Source organism: Hydractinia symbiolongicarpus, chromosome 14, assembly GCF_029227915.1.
Source record: "Hydractinia symbiolongicarpus strain clone_291-10 chromosome 14, HSymV2.1, whole genome shotgun sequence".
Taxonomy (NCBI): Eukaryota; Metazoa; Cnidaria; class Hydrozoa; order Anthoathecata; family Hydractiniidae; genus Hydractinia; species Hydractinia symbiolongicarpus.
Window position 1 is genome coordinate 17,837,833 of NC_079888.1, and position 18,635 is coordinate 17,856,467.

General features: G+C 34.3%; 2 protein-coding genes across 3 annotated transcripts in view; both read left to right on the top strand.

Annotated features, from left to right (window-relative positions):
• LOC130625903 (protein MCM10 homolog) overlaps positions 1-742 on the top strand; it is a 36,546-nt gene extending 35,804 nt beyond the window's left edge. For both annotated transcript variants that reach the window (XM_057441030.1, XM_057441031.1), the window contains one exon: positions 587-742. In XM_057441030.1, the coding sequence (XP_057297013.1) occupies positions 587-667 (81 nt within the window). In that variant the 3' untranslated portion in view covers positions 668-742. The remainder of the gene's footprint in view (positions 1-586) is intronic.
• A 2,956-nt stretch (positions 743-3,698) lies between these two features.
• Positions 3,699-18,073, top strand: LOC130625902 (serine/threonine-protein kinase WNK4-like). The gene is made up of 13 exons (XM_057441029.1): positions 3,699-4,559; positions 6,160-6,347; positions 8,068-8,288; positions 8,381-8,538; positions 11,349-11,437; positions 11,862-12,075; positions 12,294-12,665; positions 12,847-12,909; positions 12,999-13,292; positions 13,563-13,715; positions 14,047-15,270; positions 15,603-15,733; positions 16,231-18,073. Exons 1-13 carry the CDS (start codon positions 4,176-4,178, stop codon positions 17,321-17,323), a joined length of 4,584 nt encoding a protein of 1,527 aa, XP_057297012.1. The 5' UTR covers positions 3,699-4,175; the 3' UTR covers positions 17,324-18,073.
• Positions 18,074-18,635: the final 562 nt, after the last annotated feature.

The following is an 18,635-nucleotide window of genomic DNA, read 5'->3' on the forward strand; positions in this document are numbered from 1 at the left end:
ACAGCGATCACCGCACGCGCGAGCACAGCTGGAATCCAAACCACAAACGTCAGGAATAACCACAAGATTTGAGCGCTGATGTGGCTTCAGAACATCTTCATCCCATATCGGGAGATATTTGTTGATAATTATGCGTCGGAATTCTTTGATTTTAAATATTTCCTTCAAATTTTTCTTTTCATTTACATACAACTTGTAATACTAATTGTAATATTAATGTTCGCGTCGTTGCGCAAAAATTTAAAAAGTAGAATTCAAGTTATTTTTGTGTTTATAAAAGCGAAATACAATTTAATTCCGATAACTCGAAATTTCAACAACTCGAACTGCGTTTGTGAAGGTCATGTTTTTATAACTGGAGTTTTCACACGCAAAGGGGATATGCGCGAAAGGTTATTGAGCGCGAAATTATGCTAAGCAATTTTACACTGTTGTGCAAAAATATAAATTTGTTAAATATATAGCGTAAAGATTTGTTTGGCTGTCTCGTTTTTCTTGCATTGTGCGAAGTGCTGAAACAACTATCAATACGCCACCCTGGATATAATTGATTTTTAAATTTTCGATCTAAATTATATCTTTTTAGGAAAGAAAAGGACCAAAAATCGGCAGAGAAACTTTAGAGTTGCGTGGTAGGGAACAGAAGTATTTGAACAGCTTATTCTGAGAAGTGCTTGCAATGTTTCAGATGAAGCGGTTATAATTTGCTGCTAAAGAGATATGTTAGGAAGTTGCAGATTAACGAACAAAAACTGAAAGACGACGTAGCGAAACTGGTGTTCAATCAGTAATTGAGAAAAATTTTGACTTTGGTTTCGTGTGGTAAGCAAGTTCCAGTTAAATAAGGCATAATGCAAGTAAAAGTGACCCAATTCTGTTTTCACGCTTTTATCCATATGGAGGATTTTTTTATCAAACTGGGCATAGATATATTGTAGTTGCGGTTTTGATATTGAATAATTAAGCACTGTTAATTTATGCAAAGGCCGATACATTTTACCTTGGACCTGGTAAGTGTTCTCCTTCTTACTGCTTTTTTACTTCCACATATTTTTCTTACATTCTCCACATACACTTGTTTTCAGTCCTCCTTGTTATACGCTAATTATTTATCTGCCTTGCTAAAGTGAAGTTGTCAAAAATCAAGAATAAACCTTCGAGATTTATAGCGGCTACCCCAACATCTCAACCTAAAATTCTACCAAACTTTTTTGTCTCTGAAACTTCACTTTTTATCTATTTGTTACGGCATAACAGTCCTGGGAATGAAGTTTCCATCCTCATTTTCCCACATACCTGTCAATATTTGGTAAATGAAGTGATTAACCTGTGACGTCACACCATACGGATATGTTAATGTATTTTACATGTAAACCCGTGGTTACTAATTATATGTGTAATTTCCGGAACGTTATTAATACATTATATCCAGCAAATTGAAAGTAATATATGTAGTCTCTTATAAAATTTCAGCGACACTTAAACACCTCGATCCCAGGTCCCTTTTATAATTAAACAGAAGTGTGTATAGCAAGGTTTTACTTTCTTTTCTTTTTGTGCTAAAAAACACAGTAAAAACGAGTCTTTGCTTTTGATCTGACGTCTCTATTTTTGCTGATAACCAACATAGTTTCTATTTCCTTTTTCTTATCGTCATATTCTAATATAAAGAAAGATGTGGGACCGAGTCACGCAGTTGCTGAAAATAACGACACCTTTATAGGAAGTTGTATAATTTTATTTTTTCTGTACATAAATGTTTTTACAAGAAATAATCATTTTAAATATTTGGCATTATTCTTTTTGATGTATACCGTTTTCTCCCAATATAACTTCTAAGTTTCCCTTTACATCTTGTTAGTTATGTCAAATTCCATTTCACAAATTATTTAAATGTTTTTAGGAAGTGATTGTTTTTTGTTATACATGCGATGAAAAGTGAAAGGGTTGGACGCTTAATGGCCGATTCCGTTGTTTCTGTCATTTAATATTAACCCGGAATCCGTTTTATTGCCAGGTTCAGGTGCAATGTGTTATGAAGGTATTTGGGCTCAACTTCATATTATGTCAATTTGAAAAAAGGGCTTAATGGGAGTGATCTGCCTGCCAGCACAAGGAGGCCTGAACGAGTCAAAACAACAACCGCCTAACACGTACGCAATCATTGGGAGGTCCTTCGCTTGACCCTTCAGTGACAACTATAGAAAACATAAAAGCCATAGTGATTATTTAAGCACGACGAACCTCATGCCCACGTAGTTTCGTCTTTTACTGGTAGTAAACAATAAATAAACGTCGAATTGAAATTTTAGGCTAAAAAGTTCCGCTCCAGTTCTTTAGCTATCTTATAACTGTAAGATCTGCTTCATCGTTTAGGGGAAGTCCGAGACGTCTACATGATAAATATTTTCGGCTATATTTTTATGCCGACAGGAGTAATGGTTTATGAAACATAAGCAATTTTCTGTGAAACGTCACAAGCTTGTGCTTGTTTAAGCCAATCTCAAACCGTACCCATTGTTGAAAGAACCTGGCTGAGCGCTGATAAACTTGTTTACTCTATTTGTAAGTCATTAAATTAGAAAATAACAGACCATTTCGCAACCTATGTTTGAAACCTAACGTGTTTGAAACAGCCAACTTCTCAAATCTCATTTTGCCTCTGTGTTGAGTCCTTTTCACGTGATTTATCATCTCTAGAATGAAGCAATTTTTAAACGTATTAATTTTGTTGCTAAGACTCATAAAACACATATTTAAAAGAAGAACAATTAATGGATTGATGGACAGCTAGGCTATTTAAAGTAACTACAGTGTTGATGCTTCTGCGTACCCGTTTTATGTAAAGGACTTTAAAACATTTGCGTGGCATAACACACTGAACAAGTTGCTTATTTGTTAACGTTGCTTTTTGTTTCTGTGTTTAGGTTGCTTTAGGACGTCCCAGTGGATGATGAAATTACTATCAAGTGTCAAAATATAATTTTAAATTGTCACAGTCAAGAGAAAATGCTCTCATTAACGGCTTTGTTTACAACACAATGTTACTTATTGAAATAAAACAAATTATAAGTCATTAAAGATACTAATCTTATTAGAATTTAGCCTGTTTATTCTTGTCAATCTTGTTTTTTTTTTAATGTTTTTGCAAGAACAAAAGGAGCTCTTTAGCACTTAGATTTCTTGCAAACATCTTTTTAAGATCGTGGTTCATGTCTTTTCATGCTTCGTGAAAGAAACACAGAAGCACCCAACACTTACTTTACGTGAGCTATATTTTTGGAACAATTTTAAAAAACGTTCTTGTAGCCTTACATACTTAGGTGATTTTGATATAGAAAGTTGCTCTCGCACAAACAACAAGAAAAATTATTCGACTGCGTGCTTTTTTTAATAATTTGTTTGTTTATCTCGCTACGGGATTTATGACGTAAACTAAATAAATGTTCGCGCTATGACATAAGTTTTTCTGTCACATTTTCTCCCCATACGGTTGGTAAAGTTAGTAAGGAATTTCTATGCTGGCACTGCTAAGAACGTGTTGCAAGGATTGTTTTTTGTTAAATCTGGAGGTTTGCTCTCCCCCTGAAGGTTTAAAAGTTTACATTAAAATCCCCCATTTTGAATAATTAACGCTTGCATAATTAAGATCTACTTCATTACGATGTCCCATGTCTGATTGATCATAGATAGACGAAAGGAAAGGAAAGTAAAACACTGACATTTGTGCATACAGGACGCATTCTCTTAAATTTGTGACTAGTGAGAAGTTCTGTTATGTTGTAAAGAATTAATATAGATTCAATTTTTTAAAAATTGAAGTCAGTTTGATCTACTCTGCTACACGATCTATGTTTGACAGAGAACCTTAGACAACTAATAGAGATTGTACTGTATTGTGGATAACTAGCGATATAGCCGGCTATATTGTTTATGTTTACTTGATGCTGAAATAAAGTCCTTGTCAATAACATTTACAATCACAAGACCATGATGCATTGGTTTGACTAACTTCACCATTTTTTTAATTCACACACCACAAGCAACTAGCTGTCTGTATGCTGAAGTTTTATTTTTGACCAATTTTTTTTTAAAAATAATGCAAAGAAAAAAAAATTAATGAAAATTTAAATGACATTTAACTCTGTGTTTATATACTATTGTGGTCAAATGCAATGGCTATGACAGAATTAGAAAAGGAGCACGTCATCCAGAACGGTCATGAACCCTCTGTCCCAAAAAAAACTTTAAAAAGGGAAGAGGTAAATGGTATAAAGGAAAATGCTGATCATAAAGAAATAAAAGAAAATCACGAGATAACAGAAAGAGTTTTACCGGACTTGTTAGCAAATGAAATATTACTGGAGCCTCCAACTATCCAGGAAATCACCGAAGAAAATGAAGATGAGAAACAGGAGCCAGAAGTTAAAGCTATTGCTACTAGTCCAGATGGCAGGTTTTTAAAGTTTGATGATGAAGTTGGTCGAGGCTCGTTTAAGACTGTTTACAAAGGTTTAGATACTGAAACAGGTGTAGCAGTTGCGTGGTGTGAACTTCAGGTAAACAATTGAATTCCTATTGTTTTTTAACCCTTTAATATGTCCATCCCTACAGCCTTTTTACCATTTTACTGTGGTAACTCTTGTCTGTAACATCTGCATGGTCGACAAAAAGATGCAAACAATGAAAATAGGAATTTTCCTTCTCTAGGGAACATTGATAGGGCTACAGTAGATTGATAACTTCTATTTCTATTTAAAAGTCCTCGTGATACCTTATATGTGAATTGAACCTTGCCTCATATGGTTTCTATAATAAGTATCAGCAAGTAATAAATGCAAATAGAATCATGGTACATCATCGTCATTCCCTTTAATGTCCTTTGTCTGTGGTAGCATGGGTACCAATGTTACATAAAAAAATACACTTTAAGTATAATTTCATTTGAAATAATTTTATTGTATGTTTTTAGTTAAAAACGTCTGTAGTTTTAAAATTTTTGATCTCTGCTAGTGACCTAAAGCGTTTGATCAAAACAAACTGTCCAGTTGTAATGATGGTTTGTCTATGGTTAAGCAAACTTTATTTATTGATCGGTTGAGTGTTAAATGAAATAACTATAAAATTACCAATGATATCAATGATTCTGCAGAGTGTTTTGCTAGGCTTGGATAATCTATTTTGAGTAAATCCTTTGAGTTTGACACTAGGACAAACTTTTTTTAGTGAAGTTTTTCCAGAGTTTCTTTTCAAAACATCTATAATCAAGAGCTATTTTCACACTAGAGATTCCTGGTTAAGCAGATTGTATACATTTCATAGAGTTTTACTATTTGTAGGCCTAATAGCAAAATTAAATATAAGATTTTTTTCACATTTATATGTAATTCATCAAATAAATCAGTGTAACATTGAGTGGAAAACAGAACTTAATACAGGGCTTGAAACCTTGGATCAGAAAAATGTTGTAATTGTAAAAAATAAAGGTATTGAACACATGGAAGTTTATAAAAATGATATTTCAAATCAATCATAGTTAAAAATGTTTGTCATTGCTTAGCAAAAGGGACATCCATATAACATCTTACCGATTGTATGTGATAAAAACATTTACTACGGCAAATTATTTATTGTAAATTTTGGGGTTTTATTTATTACTGCATTTTGGAATGGTCTGATTTTGCATTTTTATAATGCTTTTCAAATGGCAGCGGATATAATAATAGTCTTGTCATTCTATCTTGTACAACTACACTCGACACTTGGGTGTGGTGTTTTCAAATCTAAAGTGTAGATGTTAAATTAATATCATACCTGCGAAATTGTACCCCTATTAATTCAGGACTTAGAAATCACACGCCTGGTCACCCTAAAATTTTAGGTGTAGGATTTATTATACACCTAGTCTTTTCTTCATTGTAAGATTGTACATTTGCATAATATTATAACAGATACACCTAAATGGTAAAGAGATTTGTGTCATAGCCATTTCTGCAAATTGCTTTGTAGCTTTACATCAGATCCTTCAAGTTTTTGTATTTTATTTGACTGATACAAAAATGAAGATGTATTTTGAGTGAAACTAAGGATTGATTGATTATTAATTAACTCCAAATTTTTGTCATGTCTTTTTTGAAATTTTATTGTTGTTTTTTTAAGGACCGTAAATTAAGTAAGGGAGAAAGAAGTCGTTTTAAAGAAGAAGCTGACATGTTAAAGACTTTGCAACATCCTAATATTGTTCGTTTTCATGATTATTGGGAGAATAGCGTTCATTTGAAAAACGGAAACAAAGAGCGAAAACTTATTCTTGTTACAGAATTGATGACTTCTGGCACATTAAAAACGTGAGTTTTAGATTTTAATTTTATTTTATTTATTAAATATGTTTCAGCAGGAAAAACTTGGCAACTGTCAGTAAAACTAATAGTTTGCTGAATTATAGTTTTGTGCTCTAATTGGTCTGTTGTTATATATCACTAAAAAAGTTGTTTCACTTCCTACTGGTAAGTTGCAACTAATTTTGACAGGGAATTTTTTACTGCGTCAAAATCTACCTTAATAAGTCTTAAACTTTAAGTTTATCTCATTTTAAACCAAAAACCATTTAAAAAATTCTATTTATGTATGTTGAGTAGCATTTAATGTTGGTATTTTTGTTTTGGAGGTTATATCAATATTATCGTTTCAGACAGGAATTAAAAAATTTGTTGGAATGGTTTAATTATGTTGTTAATGTACATTGTACATTGTATGTACAAAAAGGTTTCAGCATGACCACAAATTCCATTCTTTTCAAACACTAAGAGCTGATAAAACATGAGGAGTGGAAAACTAAAAAAAAATCTTAAGAACCACCAACTTTATTCTTTTGTAAAACCTAATCATAAACTAAATTTGAAATTTAGCTTACAAAAACAGCAACTAATATTGTTAAGCATACAATTATTATAAATTTTGGTCAAATTTGTGATTTTTTTTAACAGAATTATTTTTGGGCCATCTCCAAGTTGTTGGTTGAATTTTTTATTTTTGTTCATTATCCAAACATTGTGTTTTAACAAGTTTAATTTAAAATCTTTACTTCTAGTTTGTTAGTGTTTTTGTTTTGTTTAATATCTTCTCAGTGTTTGCTAATTGCTTATTCTGTTCTTGATTGTTTATGCTTCCCCCTCATCATGCTCATAAATTATGCAATGGTAAAGTGTGAATAACTTATTTATACTTTAGTCTACAGATTATTATTTTGTTTGAACCCCCTGAATGTTAAATGAAAGCCTTTTGAACACTTAATCATAAAAGCTGCAAACCAGGGGGTATAACTTCATTTTCACAAAATTTGAAGAATTTTTGTTTAAGTTGAATTTTGATTTACAGAAATATTACTTTTATAATAGAAATGTGAGGAAATAAAACTTCAAAATAGAAAAATTTCAGACTCATAAAATTTAAAATCACATCTTACTTTCTGTTTCCCTAGTTTCATTAAACAAAAACTTTTCATATGTCTATCTTCTTTGTTTCATCCCATACAAAGTCTATCTTGGATTTATGATGAGTCATTGTAGTTTTTACTAGTAGTATTCATGCTTGCCTTGCTCATTCATATGTTTACAATAAGAATACTTCCATTAATAAAATAATGTAATAGAACCTATACCCTTTGTTGTATCCTTAGATAAAAAGGCCTTGTCAAAAAATATATCTCCATGGTGACATTCATAACATTCTTGGAATATTTTTCCCTAATAAATTACTGCAAATTTAATTTTTAATTTCAAAGTACAGGTTTAACTAATTATTCATATCCAATTTTAAAATTTCCAGTTAACTTATTTCATTATCCTTTTTTAAAAAATCACGTTCAAGATTTCTAACAATATGAAGAAGATACTAATATTTAAAAAAAGGAAATTTAAACAGATGAGTTGTTCTCAACTAATTTTTCCCTGTAACAAAAAATTAATCATTTTAGGTTTGATGTGGAAATTTGTTGTTGCAAAATAACCATTAATGTTGGTAATCTCAGTGTATCAAAATAACTTACAATATTTCTTCCTTTTGTAGCTATATCAAGAGGTTTAAAGTAGTGAAAGAAAAAATCCTTGTTAATTGGTGTCGACAAATCTTGCGTGGTTTAAATTTCCTTCACACGCGAACTCCAGCTATAATCCATCGAGATTTAAAATGTGACAATATTTTTATCACTGGAACAACTGGTCTATTGAAACTGGGAGATCTAGGTCTAGCAACTTTTAAAAAAGCATCGTTTGTTAAAAGTGTTATAGGTAATTTATAAAAAAAATTTGAATTTTTTCACTGGCCTGTCGTTCTTTAAAAAAATTGCGAAAAATTGCAACATTTGGTATATTTGTTTTAGGAACGCCAGAGTTTATGGCTCCTGAAATGTACGAAGAGCGATATGACGAGTCTGTTGACGTCTACGCATTTGGAATGTGTATGCTGGAAATGGCTTCTGGAGAATATCCGTACATGGAATGCCAAAATCCAGCTCAAATTTACAGACGTGTTACAACGGTAAGAATTTGTTTTTTAGTTTTGTTGTTACATGTGTTTTATCTCCATGCCTTTTTTGTTGGTCTTTTATCCTGATTTTATTTGATGTAAGATATATCTTTAAGTTTATTTTCAAATTTACCCAAAGTAAAATCTTCACGTGAATTTTCTGGCAGGAAGCTTATTCTTGTTAATCAAAATTGTTCACAATAAAAAACATTCACATGACTGTGCACAATCGTCATCATGTTGTAATCAGTGATAATACCTTCTTAATTGATGAACCAATTTAAATATTGTTAGATCAAACAATTCTCTATTAGCCTGTCACCTGTCAAATTAATTTTCATGCTGCAGTCACATGTTGGCGGCATGCTTACCAAAAGTATTGCAACAGAAATTTGTTCTTTGTAAGAACAAGAAGCTTTTTTATAAAAATTAAATTTGTGTAATCAAGCTTATTAATTTTTAGTGTATCTGTTGGCCACATTCTACTACTCTTGCCAGGCTAAATTGGATTACTTTTCTAATTCTAATTACAAATTTTTAAATTTAAATTTATTTCAGTAGAAGTTTGATGACATTGTATTAAAGCTATCCTTTTCCTATGATATTGGTGAAATATATAAACTTTTAATTTCAAAAGAACCACAGGGACATTTAAAATGTCCCACTTTATAGTATGCTAGCATACTATAAAGCAAAAAAAAATTGTTGTGCTGACATCAGTGACGATAACCACATTTTAAGAATTTTCAACTTAACCAAATCACCTAGGATCCTAAGTCTTAGGCTGCTGTAAACATTTGAGTCTAATGAAGAAATAGCAAATATAAATAAAATTGACAACCTGATTGAGATGTATTCGGTGGAGCGTTGTAGATAGATGTAACGTAGTCACGAAAATAAGAACAATTAATAATTTAGGTCAAGGTTTAAAAGAAATTTATCACCAAGCTTTTATATTTATTTTATGGTGTTATGATTTTTATAAAGTATTAGTGGTAATTAAGTTAGCTAGTTGACATATTTTGTTGGTTGGAAGTTCATAATGTTATTGTATTAGTGGGTTGAGGCCTGAAGTTGTCATAGCAACTGTATTTGTTATTGCTCGTACTTTTGCACTCAACTGAAGTGTCAATTTTCTGTTTTATTTTAAGATTTCCATGCAGATTTAAATTTGAATTTTAAATTTTTTTTCATCAATACACAAATTTTGCATGTTTTCTGATTCTATCAACACTGATCTGTTTGTTGACTTTATCTAATGCTTATTTCCTTTCATATTTCCTTTCAGGTAAATAAAAAAAAAGTTTCAATACTGTCTGGTGAAAAAACGAAACAAAGCCCTTTAGTTCATGCAGATGTTTTTCTTTTTTCTTTTAAAAAGTTTTTTTTTAATTTCCAGACAGTTTTAAAAACGAAAACTAGACAGGTTGACCATCTTGTGTTTTAATTTAAAATTTTATTATTTATTTTTTTATTGTAAGGTTAAGCTTGCAAGCTTCGTTCTTGTCTTGTTTTACTATCACTAAGGTTAATGGGATTATAGAATGATGGATGTTTTTGATAACTGTCCTTCGATAAGAATTAAAATTATTTTAGCAATGCACATTCTGTTAGACCAAGTTTTGTGCTTTTGAATAATTGTTTAAAGTTCACTGACAACTCCTGCTTGACGTGAAACTTTTTAAAAATCTTCAGAATTTAAGGTCTTGGGAATATATCAGATATCACTAAAGCTATTTTATCTTTTACTATGGTGCAGTTTGAAACTCCGAAGTATCTTGTTATATTACCGAGAAAACAACCAACGACTCAAGCTGAAAATTTTGTAAAGAAAAAAGCGTGAAAACTATTAAGAACCTGTCTCATTGTTTCACTTGTTGGCAGAGGTCTCACTTTACCCAATAAAACAGAGGTTTCACTTTGTACCTGTCATTACAATTAGTGACTCTCCACTGAAGTGCTTTGTGTCTATGTTATGATAATATTGTCAACATGAATCTTTAAAACACTCCTGTAATTGAGAAGATTTCTTCAAGGAATAATTTGTTTGAAAAAAGATTTATGTACAATTTGTGTTGTGATAAGAAAATCCTTAAAAAATTTTGTCTATGTTGAAGGGCTGTTCTACTGTTGAGCATTACTGTCAAACTTCTGACAGTTCAGACAACAAAGCTTGTCTATCAAAACAAATGCCTCAATTACATTAAATATTGATCCATGTTAGTGTTTGAGTCAGCATGCTAAAACTAAGGTACACAGTCTAAACTTCATACAAAATCGGTTTAGTACAGAGGTAAATGTTGTGCTTTTTAAAATTCCAAAAAGTATTTTTACTTAATGTTCAGAACTTTATACACCCCAACAACCAAATGTTTTTTTGTTGTCAATGGAACAACAACAGTAAAAATGTTTTTCTTCCTTAACTAGATTTAGACTAAATTATACAGAGGTCTTGCTGTATCAGATTATGTAGAGGTTTCAATTTATCTGATTATACAAAGGTTTTGCTTGCCCATTTTTACTAAATTATGCAGTGGTCTCGCTTCACCAGGTTATCTAGCAATCTTACAGGTCTTCACCTACAATCTCACTTTACCCTATTACACAAGCATATTGTTTTTTACTTTCTGTTTATATGGCATGAGCAAGAAAAACTTCTATTTTCCCAGTTTTTCGATATTTTCCCAAATGAACAGCCCCTAACTTTGTGAATTTAAAGTTAGAATTTGTTCATACCAGTCAATAACGTATGCATAGCAGCGAATATTGTTCTGTTCCCAATTTATTTTAATTTGTTTAACATATTCAATGTTTTTCTATAGGGAGTACCTCCAGAATCTTTAAGTAGAGTTGTCTCGCCACTAGTGAGAGATCTAATACAAGGATGCACAAAGAAAGAAAGAGCAGAACGGTTGGTGAAATTCATCTTTTGTTTTTGTTTTGATAAAGACTTTTCTTTCTCTCTCCCTGCCCTAAACATCAAAATCCAAAATACCTTTACAGTCCAGAACTTTAAAAACTCCTGTAAAACTGGTAAACAAAAAAATAGTTAACGTAATTAAACATCAAAGGATTAGACCTTAGACCTTCACATTGAGTTTTCGTTCTGCAAGCACTTTTCGGTATGTAAGTCACTTCTTCCTTGTTTCACTTTTCACAAATCTACTGTGTTTACCTGGTATAAAATTTTGAATTCCAAATGTTTTTACACAAAATCAAAGAAATAATTAACCCTTCGTTACATTTACATATTTATTTCCATATTTTTATATATTTTTACATATATATTTTTATATATTTTTATATATTTATAATTTTGTTTTTATATTTTGTAGATTGACTGTTAAGGAATTACTCGAATCTGAGTTTTTTCAAATTGAAAAGGTACGAGTTGAATTAGCGAGACCCATCAATGAAATTCTTGAAGAAGACTTACAAGTGATCCCGCTCAGGTTAAAGGGAGAGCGTGCCAACCACAGCCAGGATGAAGCGATTGAGTTCGACTACACTATTGATGAAGACAATCCTGAGTTGGTTGCAGGGGAGATGGTATGTACTTTATTCTGTTCAACTAAGCTTTGTCAATGGGGAGGGGGGGGGGGGGGGGGTGGATTAAGTTAGAACTATGGTCAAGTATTTAGAATCTCTTGCTCTATTTGAAGTATCACTTGTTTTTGTTATTTTGAATGTTCAATTTTAATGTTCGTCCACGTGACGTAGTATCATTTTAGCTGAACGATATCTCATTTTTCCTGATTGTCATTCAGGTGAAATCAAAGCATGTATTTGAAGATGACATGAAGAATGTAACAAAAGCTATACGAAATGCTATGACATCCTTCTTCCGTGAAAAAGAAAAGTTTGGTAAAGAAAAAAGCGAAAAAGAAAAGGAGCGAGTGGCTCTTGAGAAAATGAAATCTCAAGAAGACACCACGACGGAGGTGAAAGCAGAACCCTCTCCTGCAGATGATGAAACACGCAAACCAGCCACCGTTATCGAAAATCCAAATTTTGCTACTGAATCGTCTGTGGAGGAAAATTCAGATAAAGCGAGTGAAAGTGGTAGTGTTGTTATGCTCGAGCGATCCAATTCAACTCAAACTAACGCTCCTACAGATGCTCCAGTGGATCTGTCTTTGGTAAGATGGTTTACCTGTTGCTAGGTGTTATTAGTGAGACTGAACAAAAATTAAAAGCCATTCCATACTAGAAAACATCCATATTATGATCATTTACTCCTCCCGACAATTTTTTTTGACATAAAATGTTATGTTTAGTGTAACCCTACCCTTATTAACAAACACGATTGACTTCTTGTAGGCACCTACTGGAAAAAGTTCTGATGAAAGTTTGGAAGTCACATCAAATCCATCCTCTGTTAATGTAAGTATCGTTCCCGTAGAATTAGACTTATTTAACGTGTAGTTATCGTATCGTTTATTTTTGTAACGTGCATTTTTATATTTGTTTAGGATATATCCGAAGCACGGGCGCCTTCGCCACCAACCACTGAAGCAGTTGTTGATTCAACTATTTCAGATACTGGTCGAACATCTCCTCCAATACATACTGGAAATGGCGGTGCGATGCATGGCAAAACTAGAGAGAAAAACAAATCGAAAAAAGACCGGCTGCCGAAACTTACTCTTCAATGCGTGCGTGATGAATCTGTGGCGGAGTGTTCGTTCGACACGCACAGAAGTGCGCGCATTACGTTTCAGTTTGGTATCAAAGAGGACGCACCAGAAGATATTGCTGACAAGATGGTAGCTTTCTTATGTTTTGTTAATTATTGACAGTAGTGTTTTTAAACGTCTCTCTGCTATATACCAAACGATTCTTGTTAGTTGGAACTTCGAGCAGCTGTACACTTTGCTAACGGACATGTAATTTGCATTTCTTAAACTTACAGTTTACTTGACTGGGTACAAAATAAGTGGGACCATCCCCTATGTAATATATACCATTTTATATGTAAGGCTACTTGTAGAGAGCTTTGTTTGTTCAACATTGCTTGATAAAAATCATTATTCTAGATCGAGGCTGGTCATTTGCGTGCATCAAATAAACAGCTGTTCGTCAACCAGATGAAAGAAATCGTCGCTGGGGTGGAGAGAGGAGATATACCCGACTCGAAAAAGAAGACTGGTGATAGCGAAAACAAATCGGATATGGATGGCATTATCATAGTACGTTAATTTCTTCCATTGTTTTTATTTGTTCTTTTATTGATGCACGTTAAAATTAAACGAAAAAAATTGTCACACGATAAAATGATACGATAAGAGATGGTAAGATGGATACGCGTTAAAATTGCGCGATAAACATTGCCAGCACATGATAATTACGCGATAAATGTACGCTTAGATAACACGACACGCCGTTTAGCGAGCGTACGTTATGTTTACTCTAAGAAAAGGTCAATCTATATACATATTTGTCGAATATACGATGAAATTGCACAATAAAAATACGCTGTAGAAAGGCTTACCTAACCCATTCCATTATTAATCTTTTCAGGAAGACTCCAACGCACAAGATAGCATCTCATCGGTCAGTAGCATATCAAGCGGTGAAACTTCGTACACAAGTGGTAGCGACCAACGAAAGTCGCCTGTTTCTGTCGAGTTAGATGCAGCTTTAAAGATGGGTACCGTTGACATTACAGATGCTACTACCAAAGAGGACCCCAAAGAAAGTAAAACTGAACCTCCAGTTGATTCAATTGCAAACAAATCCTTTTCGCCGCCATGTGAACCTGGATCTCCGAAGAAAACAAATGGGAGGTTCAGCGTAGCCAGAGTCCAGTTGGAAACTCAAGAGTCAAATGCTCCAAAAACCACCGGCAGATTCAATGTAAAAGCCGTCACTGTAAGCAATGCATCTGATATGTCGTCACCGCTGTCGCCGTCATCTGACCCAACAAGCCCGAACTCTGCACTCAGTTCACTAAACAACTCTCTTAGCCTTCCACAAGGAAGTTTTGCTGAACGCATGCGAACAGAATCGGATCCCTGTTCCGACTGCAATCCGTTTGTTCCCGCTGTTCATCACGCCCGGCAAAGATCTGAACCCCTTCGTCCAATTTCTCCAGTAGAACTGGAAGCGATAATAATGAAGGAGGCTGCAAATATATCTTCTTCACAAGCTACTAAGTCTGGAATTACACGTCCAGATCCCGATGCGATCGTCAGCGTTGACGCGGCTGCTAAGGGTAAAGAGGAAGACAAGACAGGTGTCCTTAAGGAGATGTTACAGGAAGTATTGGTTAGGGGTAAGGAGCACACGTTTGTTGTGTCTTCTGTGCTCGACAAACCACCCATCCTGGCGACTTCGGAGTATAGTGCAGCCAGTGAAGCAAATGCGAAGGCAGAGTCACCTCAGTCAACCATAAACAATTCAACAGCTTCTAAATTACTTACATCGGATTCAAAGGTGTCTCCACAAAATACAGAACATGCACCACCACTCCATCCTCCCCTAAAAAGTGTCAATAGTACTGTGTTGGAATTCGACCCTTTTCTTGCAGAAGCAGGTACTGCTCCCACGGATACCAAGTGTGAAAACCAACGCTCAGGTGGGGCGCCGCAGAGCGGCTACTCTTCTTCAGTGGCAGATTCGGCGAGTAGCAGTCGAACTGCATCACCTACGTCTATGCTTACACCTTCTGAATCGATGGAAAACATCAAGGCGAGCGTTGGTCAAGCATCATCCGTCGTTTCGAACACGAAAGTGGATGAAAATGTAAGTTTAGCAGTAGTAGACTTGCACTTTTATTTAATATTTTATTTCGCGTATTGATGAAGCGATTTTGTTGGCGCTATGAAATGACTCTAGAGGACTTTCCAAATTAAGTGCGTACGGACATTTTTTGTAAACCATGTATTCCTTTTCATTTCATTCATGTTTAACATTATTGTGTAGTGTTCATCCAAGGACAACAACGATTCTTAGCGAACCTAAACGATTCTTGAATCGATTCTTAGCGACTTGAATCGATTCTTAGCGAGTGCAGGCTCATTTTAGCGTTTTTAAAGTTGCATGGTTTGTAAAAAATAGTTTCTAATGTAATTTAGGTGAGCAGTAAACCGCCATCACATCCGAGCAGGTCTCGTACTTCGACATCTAGCAGTTCCACATACAACGTATCAGACATGTTACTACAAGCTGTCGTATCTTCTGATGAATACACGAAAATCAGAAACAAGTAAGCACTACTGAACGAGTTAAAAAATTATCTGTCTTAGTATGTAAAAAGAGACAATGGAAAACCTCAATATAAACTCATGGACTTATATTTTTTCATTGATTGGTAGTTTCGTATTTTAAATTAGTAGCACCAGGCTCTCTTATCTATATTTTAATACCCGTATACGTCTGTCCGTCTGTCACGCAAAATGGTAGCTTAGCTGCGCAAGTATAAAAAGGACGAGCGAACCCGTGGATTTTTCCGCGGGCTAACTACTAGTATATTTAAAATGTCCTAAATTTAAGTTGCAGCAGGTAGGCTTATATTCAGAAGGGTTGATAAGACAGGGACTTGAGTTTTTTCTTGATAATCTAAGACAATTTTAATGAGAGAATAGATATAACTCATTCTTGGACTTGCATTTGTCAATATAAGCAGAAATTTCTGAATGCTTATTTTCAATGAAACTACGAAAGGTGTTGGTTTTAAAGTTTAAACGTTTTTCCTGTTTTTAGACATAAAAAAGAAATGACGTCAATGCAGAGGCGGCACAACGAAGACTTTGCGTTTCTCATCGCGAAAATGCGTCAATCGCAAGAACAAACCACGGTGGTACAAGATGTCTCTAGAGACCACGGTGAAGCAACAGGTCTTTCTACTAAAAAAGAACTACCCAAGGCTGACGATGCCAAAGAGCGAAGGGAGCGCAAACCCATGTCGCGTCACAGCTCTCAAGAACTTTTGGACACTGCTGGTCTCGGTCACGGTGAAATACAGCCTGGTAGAAAGGCGGAGACAGAAAAGGCTCGTTTAGATCAAATGTACATGGAACAGCTTAACTCGATGGTAAGTTTGTCCAAAAAACAAGAACCAAATCAAAAGTCGGATTTAAAACTTTCCAAACCCAGCTTAAACGAACTCAAACTAAAAAGTCAAGCTGCTCAAATGAAAAAGCAACCTAGTACTGAGGGCCTTAAATCCTCTACTGTCTTGGTAAGTGAAGCGTCGAGTGCATCAACTGTGACAACAGCTTCGACAAGTCTCGCAGCAACTAACGTCATATCGACATCGACTACGAGCACTGGCTTAAACAAAAATCGAATCAGCGCGGTCGCGCAACAGGTCGGCGCCGAGATGTTTGCTCAGTCGTTGATTAACTTGAACCTTTCGTCGTTGTTGCATTCAGTTGAGATGAGAGAAAGAAGATTGAAGTCGAAGACTGCACCAGTTGTCACATCAGCTTTGCCAAGCAACTCGCCCCAATCGACTGCGGCTGGATATTCTCATTATCACACTATAGGCGCGGGAGACCAGCATGCGTTTTGTCCGTCTGGAGCGTCAAACGTTTCGAATCAACCGGCAGCGACGTCTTTATTTCAGACTGACGTTGCTTCAGATTTAAGTGACTCCGGGTTGCATCTTCGCAGTTCAGTTGATGGTTCTTCTCGAGCAAATGAATCCGAAAGAAATAAATGGCCACCACCTGGCGTGGATTTACATCGGACTAATAGCTTAAATGCACTCGAAGGTATCGCTTTGCCTGGCCAATCGACGTCGCCTAATCACCCGTCTTGTCATAGTGTACCGCAGTCGAACGGACCACTTTGATTGTAATAATGTACACGAGTCTCACTCTGGGTACAAATAAAATTACGTTTTTATGAAATCAGGAATAACAGTTGTTTGAATGATTTGTTTTCCGAATAAAAGAATTTATTTTTTAAATTTAATTTTGTATTCATAGTAAAAAATGGTTGTCGTTATAAGTATTATATGTTTACCCCCTGAAATATTTATGCCCCCCTTCTTGTGGAACTCTCAGTCTTAAACAAACCGGGTGCAATGTTCGACATTTAACATCTGCATTGTAACGTTAGAGTTTTAATAGCTCGTTATTTGTTGTTCGGTTCAATTAGAAATTTTAGTTCGTTGAAGTTTATTCTTTCTGTGACACGTTTGTTTATAAGCTTTAACGAAGGAGAACAATGATACCATCGCAGGTCTTTTTCGCATCTTTGGTTCTATGTTTTTATTTTGTTTATTTTATTTTCCAGAATTAGCATAAAATGCAGAAAAAAAGTTTCAACACCTATTTTCTTTTAACCTTCTGAAACGTTTTCCAGACTTCCTTAGTTAACATATAGCTTTAACTAAAACCGACAAACTTTTAAAGCATCGATTACACTGACGGAAATGTAGTTTTGTTGTACATTGTTATTTATTTAAGAGTTTTATATAGTGAATAATCTTGGATGTTTGTAACAGCTTCGTGTTCATCATATTTTGAAAGCGAGGTTGATTTTGTTGACTTTGTTATTCCGTACACTTAACGAAACAAATACACAGAAACGTCCTCAACCTGTTCTTTCCCTGTGAATTTTGTCTTTTGTTTAGTTCGTAAATCGGAAAGTGTGTGCTAACCTCAGTAGGACGTTCAGTTTTCAAAACACTCACAAAATCTCCTAAATAACCTAAAATTTAGACTCAAAATATTGATTGCTCCTAAAATCTTTTAAACTGTCCCTTATCGGGAAAAAAATGGGTTAAAAATTTAGTCGGTAAAAAAGTCGGGTAAAAATTTAGTCACCTAAAAAAATTTTAGTCACTTTTTCCAAACCAATTTTTTCCCGACTAAATATTTTCAATATAAGAAGTAAACAATGGGGATACTTCTCAGTAGTCATTAATTAACGCATTTCAAAACTTTCAACATAAGAATCTTCGTTTTCGGAATCAATTTCTCCTCTGGCAACACCGTCATAATTCCAATCGTTTAAACTGTTGACGAAACATCCATTATATAAAGTGTTTCTTTGTCTTGAAAAGGTTTTGGTCAGAGCAAAAAAAAGTCCGGTAAAATATTTGGTCGGGGATTAAAAAATCGGGGAAAATCTTCCCCATGACCTGCAATGGGGGACAA